This window comes from Beta vulgaris, chromosome 9, assembly GCF_026745355.1.
Source record: "Beta vulgaris subsp. vulgaris cultivar EL10 chromosome 9, EL10.2, whole genome shotgun sequence".
Lineage (NCBI taxonomy): Eukaryota > Viridiplantae > Streptophyta > Magnoliopsida > Caryophyllales > Amaranthaceae > Beta > Beta vulgaris.
In genome coordinates this window covers 51,365,033-51,381,340 of record NC_079210.1, presented here as the reverse complement: position 1 = coordinate 51,381,340, position 16,308 = coordinate 51,365,033, and the positions used below count along the sequence as shown (strand labels likewise).

The window sequence follows — 16,308 nt, the reverse complement described above, 5'->3', positions numbered from 1 at the left end:
AACTTTTTGGCCACACATATTTAAAAATTAAAGAAGATACATAGCTTGATCAGCCAATTATCCACCACATTTGCTGATTACACTAAACATAAATCTTTACTTAATGATGTTTGATCATCTTTTTTCACTTTAGTTTTATTGAAGAAAAAATAGAGAAAAATCCAATTATATAACCCAAGTCCCAAAGCCCTCAAATTCCAATTATATCGAAGAATATTCATCAATATTTTGATCTTCCTCAGCCAATTCAAGTACCCTTTAGAGCTCAACAAAACCCTTTTCAGCACTTCCCTTGCGTCTCTTTTACCATAATCCAACTTACCAAACTCAATATTATCATCATAAAATCCATTATGAACTTCCTTTAAAACATCTAAAACCCTATCAAGCTCATCATCCATGTCCTCTTCTTCTTGAATGTAAAAATATGGACGAATTTTTATAAGATTTTCTCGACCCGATTCTTCCCAAACCCTTTCTTTATCATCTACTATCAACACCACCCGTTCATGCGATAGCACGACATCCAATCCTTTTCGCTTATGTTTCAAACAATCTTCCCTAGTGATCACCCATGAAAACTTGGACAATCCGTCCCCAGAATTGAGAACTTCGACCACCTTGTGTGCATACTCACGGACGCTTCTAGTGTAGATTGACAAATCGAACATAGAACTAACTTGTTCGAGAAATTCATGCACACCCGGCCTTATCTTTATCATATATCTACTATCTAGAATCTCGTGAAAGTCATTCATGGATTCGGTACTTTCTCGTCCCAACATGGGTTGCATGATTTTTGTTGCATGGACCAACGTGTGATCCAAGTCAAGAACGAGGTGTAGCTTCTTGCGCTCTAATAGACATTGTAAATTTTCGTCTCGAAGGCGGTCAATCTCTTCCAATGTATGGGATAAATGAGGGTGGATGTAGCCAAAGGGTATAGTCACGGGATTGCCGCAATCGGCGATGGATTGCGTGCACCTTGCACACTTGTTGTCCATGAACGAAGAATGCCGGCATTGCAAGCTGCTAGTAGTAATACTACTACAGGTTTCGTTATCATACCACATAAAATTTTGTTCCATAATATTGGATTTTGTAAGATTTGGTAAAATCAGTTGTTGGAGTGATATCATTGATAACAAATATATAGGGTAGAATCTATAGATATCCTAAACATATTAGGAAATCTAACTAGAATATAATTCTATTTACACAAACTATATCCTAACATAGCAATATTTAACATAATAAAAATATTTAACATAATATTTAACGTTAAGACTGGACTTAAACTTCAAAATTAACTAGACATAATATTTCTATATTCTTTAAATAATGCAAATTGATATAGTTTTATAAGGAGTAAAGGAATAAGGGCTTGATGCCTATCTAAGATACAACTTTTTAAATACTAGCGTGATTTATAAGTTATGTAAATCCTAATAAAATTAGGAAATCTATAACCTATAGAAAAAGATAGAATAAAAATTATCAGCAAGGTTAATAGTAATAAAATTTTCTTTTAAAGAAAAGATAGAGCACAAAGACCATATATTGTCGAGCCATTAATGGTTTCTACATTTTGTGCACATTCTGTTATTTTGTCTTATGTCCTTTGACTTTTACATTTATCAATACCATTATTACCAGTATTAATTTTAATTATTGATTAATAAATATCTTTCAAATTTAATAATTTAAAAAATTAGCATGACATTGAATCGAAATATTGAACATATATACAAAATATTAACTATGTATAGTGTATACATAAAAAAAACTATGTATAAACTACCCGTCAAAAAAAAAAAAACTATGTATAAACTAGGAAAACTAGTATTTAGGCATGGGTTTGGTATTGTGTTACCTAACTTGATATGCATTTTTTTTTTCATTCCCACTAAAATATATTAAGGAAAACTCAACATTTAAAAGATACAAATATATTAATGTAGACACTTAAAGCATGATTAAAAGTTGGTTGAGATGGTAATTATGTCATGCATGTTATAATAGCAAGAGGGCACTGGTTCAAATCTTGTTGCCAGCTAATTTTACTTTTGTTAATCAACATAGCTTAAACTATTCATTATATTCAAAAATTCGTATCTTCTCTTCTTAATATTGAACTTGAATAATCGCCTAATTGAGGTTGAGGTGGTGGAATAGTGGTATTGTTTCAGTCCTCATAGAACCATCCTTAATTACTCACTTGCCTTATGAAATTGCTTTTATTTTCTAGGGATGATTTCTTTCCTACTTTAGTTAATTAAAGAGTTACTTTTATGGTAAACTACTCATTTGTTCCAAATTCTTAAAAATTGTATCCAAACACATTGTTGTAATAGAAAAAGAATGGAGGTAGTATTAGTTCGGCAAAATTTTAATCGGATTTGGCCACCTTTAGTTTTTTACTACTTATAATCTTCAATTTTGGCTGTTTTTAGGGACATTTTTGGACTTCTCCGGGCCTGGTCATATTTTCTCCCGAAACATTCCTAGGAAACTCAACGTGACTTATGACGTTGTGCGGGTGTTTGGCACCATTTGTGTTTGCTCGAAAAGCCTCTGAACACCCATTTGTTCGTTTCTCATGAAACCCAAAATTATATTCGTTCGAAGCTACATGTCTCATTTACAATGACCACCCATGTCCCTAGGAGGCATCACGTGGCGTTCGGAGCTCGGGCTCGAAAAAATCCGAAAACATGTTTTATAACCTTCAATTTTGGCTGTTTTTGGGTCACTTTTGGACTTTTCTATGTCTGGTCATATTTTGTCCCGAAACGTTCCTAGAAAGACCGACGTGACTTATAACGTTTCGTGGGTGCTTGGCAGCATTTGTGTTGCCTCGAAAAGCCTCTAAAGACCCATTTATTCATTTCTCGTGAAACCTAAAATTGTCTCGAAATGAACGTAACGGCATCCATACATTAGTTCCAAGCCATATGACTCTTTTCTAATGACCTTTCATGTCCCTAGGAGAAATCCCGTGGCATTCGGAGCTCGGGGCTCGAGAAAGTCCGAAAACGTGTATTACAACCTTCAAGTTTGGCTGTTTTTGCAACATTTTCAAACTCCTCCGGGTCTGGTCATATTTATTCCCGAAACGTTCCTAGGAGTGCCTACGTGACTTGTAACGTTGTGCAGGTGCTTGGCACCATTTGTGTTGCCTCGAGAAGCCTCTAAACACCCAATTTTTTCTTTTCTCGTAAAACCTAAATTGCCTCGAAATGAACGTAAGGGCATCCATATATTCGTTCCAAGCCACATGACTCATTTCCAATGACGTACCATGTCCGTAGGAGGAATCCCCGGACATTCGAAGATCGGACCCCGGAAAAGTCCGAAAACGTGTATTAAAACCTTCAATTTTAGCTGTTTTTGGGACAATTTTGGACTTTTCTAGGCCTGGTCATATTTTTCCCCCAAAATGTTTCTGGGAAGTCCGATGTGACTTATCACGTTACGCGGGTGCTTAGTACCATTTGTGTTGCCTCAAAAAGCCTCTAAATACCCTATTTGTTCATTTCTTGTGAAACCTACATTGCCTCAAAATTAACGTAAAGGAATCCATATATTAGTTCCAAGTTCTATGACTCATTTCCAATGACCTTCCATGTCCCTAGGAGGCATCCCGTGGCATTCGGAGCTCGAGCCTCGAGAAAGTCCGAAAGCGTGTATTATAATCTACAATTTTGGCTGTTTTTGGGACAATTTTGGACTTTTCAGGCCTGGTCATATTTTCTCCCGAAACGTTCCTTGAAGTGTCGACCTGACTTGTAACGTTGTGCGAGTGCTTGGCACCATTTGTGTTGCCTCGAGAAGCCTCCGAACACCCAATTTTTTCTTTTCTCGTGAAACCTAAATTGCCTCGAAATAAACGTAAGGGCATCCATATATTAGTTCCAATCCATATGACTCATTTCCAATGACGTACCATGTCCGTAGGAGGAATCCCCGGACATTCGAAGATCGGACTCCGGAAAAGTCCGAAAGTGTGTATTATAACCCTCAATTTTGGCTATTTTTGGGACAATTTTGGACTTTTCCGGACCTGATCATATTTTCTCTCGAAATGTTCTTAGGAAGGCCTACGTGGCTAATAACATTGCGCGGGTGCATCGCACCATTTGTGTTGCCTCGAAAAGACTCTGAACACCCCATTTGTTCATTTCTCGTGAAACCTAAAATTGACTTGAAATGAACGTAAAAGCATCCATATATTAGTTCCAAGCCATATGACTCCTTTTCAATGACCTTTCATGACCCTAGGAGGCATCCCGTGGCATTTGGAGCTCGGGCCCCGAGAAAGTCCGAAAGCGTGTATTATAACCTTCAATTTCGGCTGTTTTTGGGTCACTTTTGCCCTTTTCTAGGCCTGGTCATATTTTCTCCCGAAACGCTCCTAGAAAGACCGACGTGACTTATAATGTTTCACGGGTGCTTGGCGCCATTTGTGTTGCCTCGAAAAGCCTCTAAACACCCATTTATTCATTTCTCGTGAAACCTAAAATTGTCTCGAAATGAACGTAACGACATCCATATATTAGTTCCAAGCCATATGACTCTTTTCTAATGAACTTTCATGTCCCTAGGAGAAATCTCGTGGCATTCGGAGCTTGGGCCTCGAAAAGTCTGAAAACGCGTATTACAACCTTCAATTTTGGTTGTTTTTGGGACATTTTTGTACTTTTCCAGGCCTGGTCATATTTTCTCCAGAAATGTTCCTAGGAAGGCCGACGTGGCTTGTGACGTTGTGCGGGTGGTTGGCACCATTTGTGTTGCCTCGAAAAGCCTCTTAACACCCTATTTTTTCTTTTATCGTGAAACCTAAATTGCCTCGAAATGAATGTAAGGGCATCCATATATTCGTTCCAAGCCACATGACTCATTTCTAATGACCTACCATGTCCTTAGGAGGAATCACGTGACGTTCGAAGCTCGGACCCCGAGAAAGTCCGAAAGCGTGTATTATACTTTCAATTTTGGCTGTTTTTGGGGAAATTTTGGACTTTTCCATGGCTGGTCATATTTTCTCTCAAAACGTTCCTAAGAATGCCGACGTGACTTATAACTTTACGCGGGTGCTTGGCACCATTTGTGTTGCCTCGAAAAGCCTCTAAACACCCCCTATTTGTTCATTTCACGTGAAACCTAAAATTGCCTCGTAATGAACGTAAAGACATCCATATATTAGTTCCTAGCCATATGACTCTTTTCCAACGACCTTCCATGTCCCTAGGAGGCATCCCGTAGCATTCAGATCTCGGACCTCGAGAAAGTCCGAAATCGTGTATTATAACCTTAAATTCTACCTGTTTTTGCGAAATTTTCAGACTTCTCTGGGTCTGGTCATATTTTCTCCCGAATTCATTGGAGTGCCAACGTGACTTGTAACGTTGCGCGAGTTTTTGGCACCATTTGTGTTGCTTCGAAAAGCCTCTAGACACCCCATTTTTTCTATTCTCGTGAAACCTAAATTGCCTCGAAATGAACGTAAAGGCATCCATATATTCGTTCCAAGCCATATGACTCATTTCCCATGACGTACCATGTCCCACGGAGGAATCCCGTGGCATTCAGAGCTCGGGCCTCGAGAAAGTACAAAAGTGTGTATTATAACCTTCAATTTTCGCTGTTTTTGGGACAATTTTGGACTTTTTCGGGTCTGGTCATATTTTCTCCCGAAACGTTCCTTGAAGTGTCGACCTGACTTGTAACGTTGTGCGAGTGCTTGGCACCATTTGTGTTGCCTTGAGAAGCCTCCGAACACCCAATTTTTTCTTTTCTCGTGAAACCTAAATTGCCTCGAAATAAACGTAAGGGCATCCATATATTAGTTCCAATCCATATGACTCATTTCCAATGACGTACCATGTCCGTAGGAGGAATCCCCGGACATTCGAAGATCGGACCCCGGAAAAGTCCGAAAGCGTGTATTATAACCCTCAATTTTGGCTATTTTTGGGACAATTTTGGACTTTTTCGGACCTGATCATATTTTCTCTCGAAATGTTCTTAGGAAGGCCTACGTGGCTAATAACATTGCGCGGGTGCATCGCACCTTTTGTGTTGCCTCGAAAAGCCTCTGAACACCTCATTTGTTCATTTCTCGTGAAACCTAAAATTGACTGGAAATGAACGTAAAAGCATCCATATATTAGTTCCAAGCCATATGACTCCTTTTCAATGACCTTTCATGGCCCTAGGAGGCATCCCGTGGCATTTGGAGCTCGGGCCCCGAGAAAGTCCGAAAGCGTGTATTATAACCTTCAATTTCGGCTGTTTTTGGGTCACTTTTGCCCTTTTCTAGGCCTGGTCATATTTTCTCCCGAAACGCTCCTAGAAAGACCGACGTGACTTATAACGTTTCACGGGTGCTTGGCGCCATTTGTGTTGCCTCGAAAAGCCTCTAAACACCCATTTATTCATTTCTCGTGAAACCTAAAATTGTCTCGAAATGAACGTAACGGCATCCATATATTAGTTTCAAGCCATATGACTCTTTTCTAATGAACTTTCATGTCCCTAGGAGAAATCCCGTGGCATTCGGAGCTTGGGCCTCGAAAAGTCTGAAAACGCGTATTACAACCTTCAATTTTGGTTGTTTTTGGGACATTTTTGTACTTTCCCAGTCCTGGTCATATTTTCTCCAGAAATGTTCCTAGGAAGGCCGACGTGGCTTGTGACGTTGAGCAGGTGGTTGGCACCATTTGTGTTGCCTCGAAAAGCCTCTTAACACCCTATTTTTTCTTTTATCGTGAAACCTAAATTGCCTCGAAATGAATGTAAGGGCATCCATATATTCGTTCCAAGCCACATGACTCATTTCCAATGACCTACCATGTCCTTAGGAGGAATCACGTGACGTTCGAAGCTCGGACCCCGAGAAAGTCCGAAAGCGTGTATTATACTTTCAATTTTGGCTGTTTTTGGGGAAATTTTGGACTTTTCCATGGCTGGTCATATTTTCTCTCAAAACGTTCCTAAGAATGCCGACGTGACTTATAACTTTACGCGGGTGCTTGGCACCATTTGTGTTGCCTCGAAAAGCCTCTAAACACCCCCTATTTGTTCATTTCACGTGAAACCTAATATTGCCTCGTAATGAACGTAAAGACATCCATATATTAGTTCCTAGCCATATGACTCTTTTCCAACGACCTTCCATGTCCCTAGGAGGCATCCCGTAGCATTCAGATCTCGGACCTCGAGAAAGTCCGAAATCGTGTATTATAACCTTAAATTCTACCTGTTTTTGCGAAATTTTCAGACTTCTCTGGGTCTGGTCATATTTTCTCCCGAATTCATTGGAGTGCCAACGTGACTTGTAACGTTGCGCGGGTTTTTGGCACCATTTGTGTTGCTTCGAAAAGCCTCTAAACTCCCCATTTTTTCTATTCTCGTGAAACCTAAATTGCCTCGAAATGAACGTAAAGGCATCCATATATTCGTTCCAAGCCATATGACTCATTTCCCATGACGTACCATGTCCCACGGAGGAATCCCGTGGCATTCAGAGCTCGGGCCTCGAGAAAGTACAAAAGTGTGTATTATAACCTTCAATTTTCGCTGTTTTTGGGACAATTTTGGACTTTTCCGGGTCTGGTCATATTTTCTTCGAAAACGTTGTTAGGAAGGCCGACGTGACTTATAACGTTGGGCGGGTGCTTGACACCATTTGTGTCCCTCGGAGGAATCACGTGGCGTTCGGAGCTCGGGCCCGAAAAAATCCGAAAACAATGTTTTATAACCTTCAATTTTGGCTGTTTTTGGGTCACTTTTGGACTTTTCTAGGCCTGGTCATATTTTCTCCCGAAACGTTCCTAGAAAGACCGACGTGACTTATAACGTTTCGCGGGTGCTTGGCAGCATTTGTGTTGCCTCGAAAAGCCTCTAAAGACCCATTTGTTCATTTCTCGTGAAACCTGAAATTGTCTCGAAATGAACGTAAAGGCATCCATATATTAGTTCCAAGCAATATGACTCCTTTCCAATGACCTTCCATGGCCATAGGAGGCATCCCGTGGCATTCGGAGCTCGGGCATTTAGAAAGTCCGAAAGCGTGTATTACAACCTTCAATTCTGGCTGTTTTGCGACATTTTAGGACTTCTCCGGGTCTGGTCAAATTTTCTCCAGATAGTTCCTAGGAGTGCCGACGTAACTTGTAACGTTGCGCGGGTGCTTGGCAACATTTATGTTGCCTAGAAAAGCATATAAACACCCCATTTTTTTTTATTTTGTCGTGAAACCTAAATTACCTAGCAATGAACGTAAAGACATTCATATATTCGTTCCAAGCCACATGACTCATTTCCATTGACCTATCATGTCTATAGGAGGAATCCCATGGCGTTAGGAGCTCGGACTTCGAAAAAGTCCGAAAGTGTATATTATAACCTTCAATTTGGGTTGTTTTTGGGACATTTTTGGACTTTTCCGGGCCTGGTCATATTTTCTCCAGAAACGTTCCCGGGAAGGCCGACGTGACTTGTGACGTTGCGCGGGTGGTTGGCACCATTTGTGTTGCCTCGAAAAGCCTCAGAACACGCCATTTTTTCTTTTCTCGTGAAACCTAAATTGTCTCGAAATGAACGTGAAGTTTGTAGGATGTACCAACGTTTCTTACATCTCTCGTGCAATAGTCATCAATAGTATTGTCAAACTCAAAGCTAGCATCAAATTATGTAGGATGTACCAACGTTAACATGTTGAAAACCCTATTAAGCTCCATATCCATATCCTTTTGTACCTCTTGAAAGTGAAGTTTGGGATGGTTCATTTATGAAGGAGTTCCTGGTCAATTAAAATTATGTTGGTCCCTTTTATATTAAAAGTACAAATATTTTTTTAATTTAAATTTTGTATTATAAAAAAAATGCTCACACAACTAACTTCATCGGGTAAGAGCATACTATTTGAGTAAGATGTCTCTTTTGTTTTGGCCTATATTGACTTTCATTTATTGACATCAAGACAAGAGTGTATACGATGAATAGCCATGTGTTACAATCTGGTTTTATACTATCTATTTTAATTTTTTAATACTTAATAAGCTCATGGTTTTATTATATCCTCCCTATAGCTTATTCTGTTATTAGTTTTATGATTGAAAGTGTCAAATTTCATCAAGGGCTGAAATTTGTGAAACATATTCTTTTGAATAATTAGACAGTTAAGAGTGATATAAACCCTTAGTTTTTAATACAAGAGTATATTAAAAACTAAGATTGTTTGATTAATTAATTTTGGAGTAATTGAAGGAAACCAAAACCGTAATCAGATAATTAAGAGTGGTATTTTGATCCATGTACTACCCGATTTTGGATCAATCATACTACTACAATAAAAATTATGTATATATGATATATGAGTCATATAGCAACAATAAAGAATGTTTATACAATGAGTCAATGTTTACTAATTTATAAATAGTATATGGGGCCAAAAATTTGTGGGTCCTGTGCGGTCAGCTATGTCACACGTGCTATGCCCCGCCTCTAAAAAAAGTGATAATGACTTATCTTTAACAATTTTTCCTTGCATGATTCCTCCCAAACTTCTTCAGTGACATCCATGATCAAACAAGTTTGTTGATGAGTTAACACCACATCTAAATTCTTTTAACCTTCATTCAAGTAATTATCTTCTCTAGTGACCACCCATGAAAACCTCGATAGTGGTGCTCTAATATCTAAATCGTCGACCATGCATGGGTTTATTGTCGAGTACCCATTGTGTATATTGACAATTCGAACATGGAACTAATTAGGTTGTTTGAAGAATTCACGAGCACCTGACCTTATCTTCACCATAAATTGATCGTCGGAAGTCTCGAGCGCATCTTTCATGAATCTGATACTTTCTCTCTTTTTAATTGTGGGGTTTTTTTGATCTGTCTTGTCTGGATAAATGTATGGTCTAGATCAAGAACAAGTTGGAGTTTCTTGCCGCTTAAGAGCCTTCGCATGTGAGCGTTTTGACGGGAGTGTATCATAGTTGCTAAAGTGAGGCAAAGTTAGCGTCGATGTAGCCAAGGGGTATGGTGGCCGGATCACGACACTCCGTCTTTGATTTGTTGCACTCGATGCACTTGTTGTGCATGAATAAGGGATGAAGGCATTGTGAGTTATTGTACGTCACTTTCTCTCTTGTATTTATGTGTTTAAATGAATATCTTTAGATTATACGCAACAAACTGTATATATATAATTAGTCTTATACTGAAATAGAAAAGAAGTTCTATCATGATACAATTACTTGGGAATTAGCATGATGCCCATATATAAATGTATAATAATCACAATACAGAATTATTCACCAGGTTAATTAGTTGTAATTAAGTTTCTTAAACCTATTCGATTTATTTTTCGCATGCTTGAGTACATTACCGGCCATTATCTATGTCCCTTACTCTACGTATGTAGCAAATCGATCCCGCTAACGGACGTCCCAGCGTTACATAAGAAATATATTGTTCGACTTAATTACTCATATTTATACAAAATAATACTTCCTCCGTCCCATAATATAGTGCTTGCATTCCTCTTTGGGTGTCCCAAAATGTTGTGCCTATTTCTTTTTTATCAATTTATTTGGACTAAATTATCGTTCATCTCTACATAAAACTTTCCAAAATACCCCTACTTTTTTTTAAAATATGTGCCCCTATTTATTATTTTACATCATTCCAAGGTATATTTATTGCTCTTTCATTTTATTTTAAAGGAAAAAGAACAAAAAAAACTAGTTCCAAGACAAAAATACCCAATAAACATTTACTTAAATATATATTTTTGTGAAATCCTAAAACTCTTTCCATTTTCCTTAATTCTTGTGAAAAATGAGAAGTGAGCACTATATTATGGGACGGAGGGAGTAGAATAATATATAATTCCAATGCAAAGCATTTAATGTTTTTCAAAAGAAAAGGGGAAAACATTTAATTCCAATGCAAAACATTTGAATGCGTTGCATTGGAATTATACATTATTCTATTATTTTATATAAATATGAGTAATTAAGTTGAACAATATATTTCTTATCTAGCGCCCCGGGAAGTCCGTTAGCTTTTGCCATTTTACAATAGTTATCTTCACCTCTTGTGGACCTGCATTTTTCATATACTATCACAAAGTAAATATTTGAAGGTGGATTGGTCTTATTTTATTATGATTTGGCTTGCATAGTCTGGTTTCGAACTTGTCTAATTGTTTACTTTTATCTAGTATAATTGTATTATAATTGTATTTTTAGGCCAATATATTCATAAACTCAACCACCAAAAAGACCAACTTTCTCGTACAACTTGTTTTTTTTAATTAGTAAAGATAATTGGTCCGAAAACCTACCCCTGTTAATCTATACTAGCCTCCTAAGCCACACTAGCTCAGACGGGGTACAAGACTAAACAGCTCGGATAAGAATTCCTACTCTGGACAATGCCCTGAAATTGAACTATTGAGGGTTATACTCCACTGAGTTACCACCTCTCCTCTTTTACTACGGCTTGTGAAAGTCGAGGCTTATATCATTACCCATACTATTTAATGTGGCTTGATTCCAAGTTATTAGACACATTTAAAATTATTTAAGCAGATTCTATGCTAAATATATATATTGAGAATATGTTGCTAAAATGCAATATCATGGTAAAACAACTAACAATCTGACAATGGCATTGTTGAATGTCAAGCATCATTTCACGACCATATGAACAACGTAACTAGGAATAGATATCTCTGACAACCAAATAGATAATGCACAAAATGTAATCTCAGAGACTAAAAGTACACCTAAAACAACGCAATAATCAGTAACATAATCACCATCCTGAGGCTAAATCAAGCAGAAGCGGGACAACTGTTCAAGGGTCTTTGTCAGCATTTCATTTTTCGCCCTCCGCAATCCGCATCACATTCGTTCCAAGGGTCTGCATGAAAATGCAGTAATCTAGCACCAGATGATCACTTAAGTTAATCCTTAGATGACTTGTTAATCAGAGATTTGTGAATGTGAGGAATAACTCCACCACCAGCAATGGTTCCTTTGATCAGTGTATCAAGTTCCTCATCTCCGCGGATAGCCAACTGCAGATGCCTAGGAGTAATACGCTTCACCTTCAGATCCTTACTTGCATTTCCTGCAAGCTCCAGTACTTCTGCAGTAAGGTACTCGAGTATGGCTGCCGTGTAAACAGCAGCTGTTGCACCGACCCTCCCGTTTGCAGAAACCCTAGTCTTCAGCAGACGGTGAACACGACCCACAGGAAACTGCGCATTATATTGATCAGTAAGAATCTTATCTCAGGAAAGAGGGCTGCGGTATGACTGTCAGCATTACTGTCAGCAATACTATGCCAATGCCAAAAATAGCGAAGTATATGAATTGCTGCTATTTTTTTGTTAGGTTAAGAAAATACTAAAGCATAAAAAAATAGGGTTCAGTTAAAGGACTTATTTGTTCAACAAAAATCTACTTCTATAAAATTATGATGATAAATTCATCTAAATTTCTTGGTCTCATCAATGAATATGATCATCAATAGTTGTTTCAGCGGCGAGCTTGTTAAAAATATAAAGCATGAATTTTGATACTAGTGGTGGAGCTGTAAAAATCAACACACAATTACACAATTACACAATGACAGAATCAAGCAATGCAGGAACATTTAGGATACACCACAAAAGAGCAATCAACCATATACTGCAACTTCACCTGAATCCACTTAAACTTGCGTCCTATTATTGCCAATCTTTTATTGTCAACGCCAATATTATAAAGGTGCCACAAGCAAGCCGCACATTCTTTTCGTTATAAACTAGGACAGAGAATGCAATGTACAGAATTGCCAATTGACAAGGCAGCAGCATCCACCCTTAAGAGATGTTGAGGCTAAACAACTGCTAAATGACACATGAAGTCGGGACTTTGCGAGTGACCAAGATTTTTATACCAACTTCATAGTAATTTGAAGTGCCTAGGTCCATAATAATATAACTGCCATCTTTCAATATCTTGACTTTTTAGTTTTTGTAATGAATCAAGTTATACTAACAATTAACCCTTACAGCATCCAGTGTCAAAGACAAAATAAGCGGAAGCTCTAATGGAGAATGTGATCGCCAGTACACTCTAAGAGAACTTTAACCTCATAAGTTTACCCAGCTCATATTTTGCCAAAAGGTATCAAACTTATAACTGCTGCAAGCATTCAAAAACACATGTATTCAGAATAATAAGGAAAGCAAAGTCTTCCATCAAACCTTAGTCTTTTAAGCTTTTATTTGCTTACAAAAGAATATTGGAATGTGTGTTCAAGCTTCCCAACTAACAATGTCATAATCAATAACTGAAACTCAGTTTTGCAACTATGGTAAAAGTAGTACATACGAACCCTATTTTTAACCTCGAGTATCTCTAACTCTCTAAGCACCTCCTCAGGTTAAAAAAAAACCACCTCAAAATGCCTCAAGCCTCATGCCTCTAACAATGTCTTAATTAGTCAGCAACTCAGCCTAACCCTTCCCCAGCTATCCTGTCACATCTGTGGATCAATAGGTTGGAGAAGGAAAAGAGATCTATCATCGACACAACAACACAAGCAAGGCAGTCTACTTTAACGTCTCACAGCATTGCCGTCAATTTCAAATGCATTTTATGCGGAGCTATATAAGCAGGAAGGCATGAGGAGAGGGCTTAATCCTCCAACCCATTGTTCAATTTAAATATGATTCACCAGTAAATCTCACTTAAACATGAGCTCACATGAAATTCCGTCATATTCAGAAACCTTGAATCTGATATTTGATCTTTCGCGACCGAAGAAGTCAAGATTGACAAAGACAGATGCCATACAAAAACCAGAAATAATTCCCCAACAAAAAACTTCCATTATGTCTTAGAATTACTTTACAATATCCACAAAAGGCACAAAAGAGCAAATCAAGGACACGAACTGAAAACCTTTGGGAACTACTGCATTCCTTTCTCATGTCTTCAGCACAATCAACAGGAATCTAAAATAGTTAGGACTTAGGAGTATTAATCATATCAACAAAACAACCTACTTAAATTAGATAGATGGCTTCCATCCTTTTATTTCTCTATTTGTTTTGCACACAAATAATTGATATGATGCATAATTCATATTGAAACCTTCCGGTATAATCTTCATTTACAATATGTGAGCTGTAAAATAAACTATACAAGAGCCTTCTGCTCTCCTGCGCCCTTAGCAAGCTCCCCAACAAACCCGTTCTTCCTTTCCTGACACTCTACCATAAACAAAAAACTGCCTTGCAAAGATTATGCAATACTATCCCTCCTACCTACACTTTGCAAGGCTAATATTTTAAGGAACAGAACAAACTAGACATGTCGAACCCAAGATCATGATACCAATTACAACCTGATATATCTTATACCCAGATCATCGGAACCTCAGTGACATCTCGTATTTCCCCAAAACAAACTACTCCTACAAACAGTCCATGCACCATTACACTAAAACGTCAAAGGGAAGCATCCCAAACAACAGAGTTTATACCAACATAATCTGACACCAAACCATGTTCATACTTCCTTGTTTCTCTTTCTGACTACATACTACACGAAAGTCGACAAGACGAGGACATTAAATCTTTCAAAGACTGTAATCTCATGCTCTTCCTATCTTATTTATACTTCCAAAGTTCAACAATAGATCGATACCATTAAACTCAAGAAGAACTGCCACATATCTTCACCAAACAACCCACCTAAAAAACCAAAAGGATTTACAGAATATCACTCTAATCTCACTCTCCATATGAGCAAAATAAACTCAAAAAAAAAAAAAAAATACTACCATCATAATTCAGTCAATTCTAACAAAATCACATCATTCAAAAAAAAAAAAAAACAATCTTATCCCAAATTATCTCATACCACAAACCAAAACCCAAGTCAAATCCTATCTGAAAAATCATCAGCAAGCATCCATTTCAGCAATTACACAGTTCTTAGCTTAACTTCATGAAGAATTACACACATAAGCATAAAACAAATGACAATTAATACAACACCCACCTCAAAAAACAATATAACTCAAATGAAAACACATCACATCTATCATACCATATCACATCACATCACATCATACTATCATATCATTTCAACCCAAAAAAACACAAGAAGCTACTGTTGACTAAACAAGTGTAGATCTACAAAAATGCCATAAAAAATTAACCCTTTTTCTACAAGAACAGATAAACAAAAAAATGGAATTGGAAAAAACCTGAAGACCAGCACGAGAAGAGCGAGAAACAGGGGCTTTTTTGTCTTTGTCTTTATTCATTCCCGAAGATTTTCCTGTAATCAAACCCTTTGCTCCCTTACCTGACATTGTTACCTTCTTCTTTGTTTACCCTTTTTTTTCTTTTCTTTTTTTACGTTTAGAAAAATTGGGGTTTTAGTTTCCCTCCCAAAAAGAAGTAGAACCCTTTTCTTTGAATTGGATTTATGGATGCGCGAAAGTGGAAACGAGCGGGTAGAAGAGAACGAGAGATGGGAAGATGGAGAGAAAGTTTTGATCTTTATTTTTGATTTTATATTAAAAAGGGGTAGGGTGAGGAAAAACATAATGCTTCCTAGAGCCTAGAGCCTAGAGCCTAGAGCCTAGAGGTACTCATTTTGGACCTAGATATCACATTGAGATGACAAAAGTAGCCCTTTTGTGTTTGGAATATAATAACTCATATTTTTATATAGTTTTTAGGTGTATTTAAGTTGCATTTAGAGTATTTAGGTTGTATACTTGTATTTAGAGTATTTAGTTTTATATTTAGGTTTAATATTACATCATATTTTTAAGTTATGTTATTCTACTCCTATTCGACACGTTTTATTGTTTTTCGATGAATTTTTGGTAATGATAACATATTTGGAGTATAATTAGCTAAGTTTGAGGATCAAGAGCACTTGAAAAGAAGCTACAATGCATAAGGATCGTGTGGATATGCCATAATACGATCTTGAGTGAAAACAAAGCGGGGAAAATTAAAAGAAATATGAAAAAAGAGTCACGTCTATTATTCTGATCATAACTTTTGATGGAAACTAGACTTGAAGAGCTTTCCAACTGTAGGTGGCGCGTCCCGATGAGACTTCTATTCAAGGAGTTATACCGTCCGGAAGATTACGCTGTTTATGCTGGAATCTGCAACGCGTACATGCGGATCACTAATCTGCTCATTAATGATTTATTCAAGACTTTCCTTATCTTGTAAATTACTTTCCTAGTCATATGAGGTTACATA

The 16,308-nt window shown here is 37.5% G+C and overlaps 2 protein-coding genes across 2 annotated transcripts; both read right to left on the bottom strand.

Annotated features, from left to right (window-relative positions):
• Positions 1-77: 77 nt before the first annotated feature.
• LOC130590243 (RNA polymerase II C-terminal domain phosphatase-like 4) lies at positions 78-1,088 on the bottom strand. Its single transcript, XM_057392300.1, has one exon. The coding sequence runs from the start codon at positions 1,086-1,088 to the stop codon at positions 78-80; it is 1,011 nt and encodes a 336-aa protein (XP_057248283.1).
• Positions 1,089-11,723: 10,635 nt separating this feature from the next.
• On the bottom strand, positions 11,724-15,642 carry LOC104904620 (probable histone H2A variant 3). The gene is made up of 2 exons (XM_010692922.4): positions 15,288-15,642; positions 11,724-12,282 (listed from the first exon to the last, which is right to left on the bottom strand). The coding sequence occupies exons 1-2, from the start codon at positions 15,393-15,395 to the stop codon at positions 11,986-11,988; spliced, it is 405 nt and encodes a 134-aa protein (XP_010691224.1). The 5' UTR covers positions 15,396-15,642; the 3' UTR covers positions 11,724-11,985.
• Positions 15,643-16,308: the final 666 nt, after the last annotated feature.

Excerpts from the sequence above, each read along its gene's own strand:
- LOC130590243 (XM_057392300.1), bottom strand. The coding sequence starts at position 1,088 with ATGGAACAAAATTTTATGTGGTATGATAACGAAACCTGTAGTAGTATT.
- LOC104904620 (XM_010692922.4), bottom strand. The coding sequence starts at position 15,395 with ATGTCAGGTAAGGGAGCAAAGGGTTTGATTACAGGAAAATCTTCGGGA. Across the intron at positions 12,283-15,287 it reads CTTCTCGTGCTGGTCTTCAG|TTTCCTGTGGGTCGTGTTCA; the intron begins GTTTTTTCCAAT and ends TATAATGCGCAG.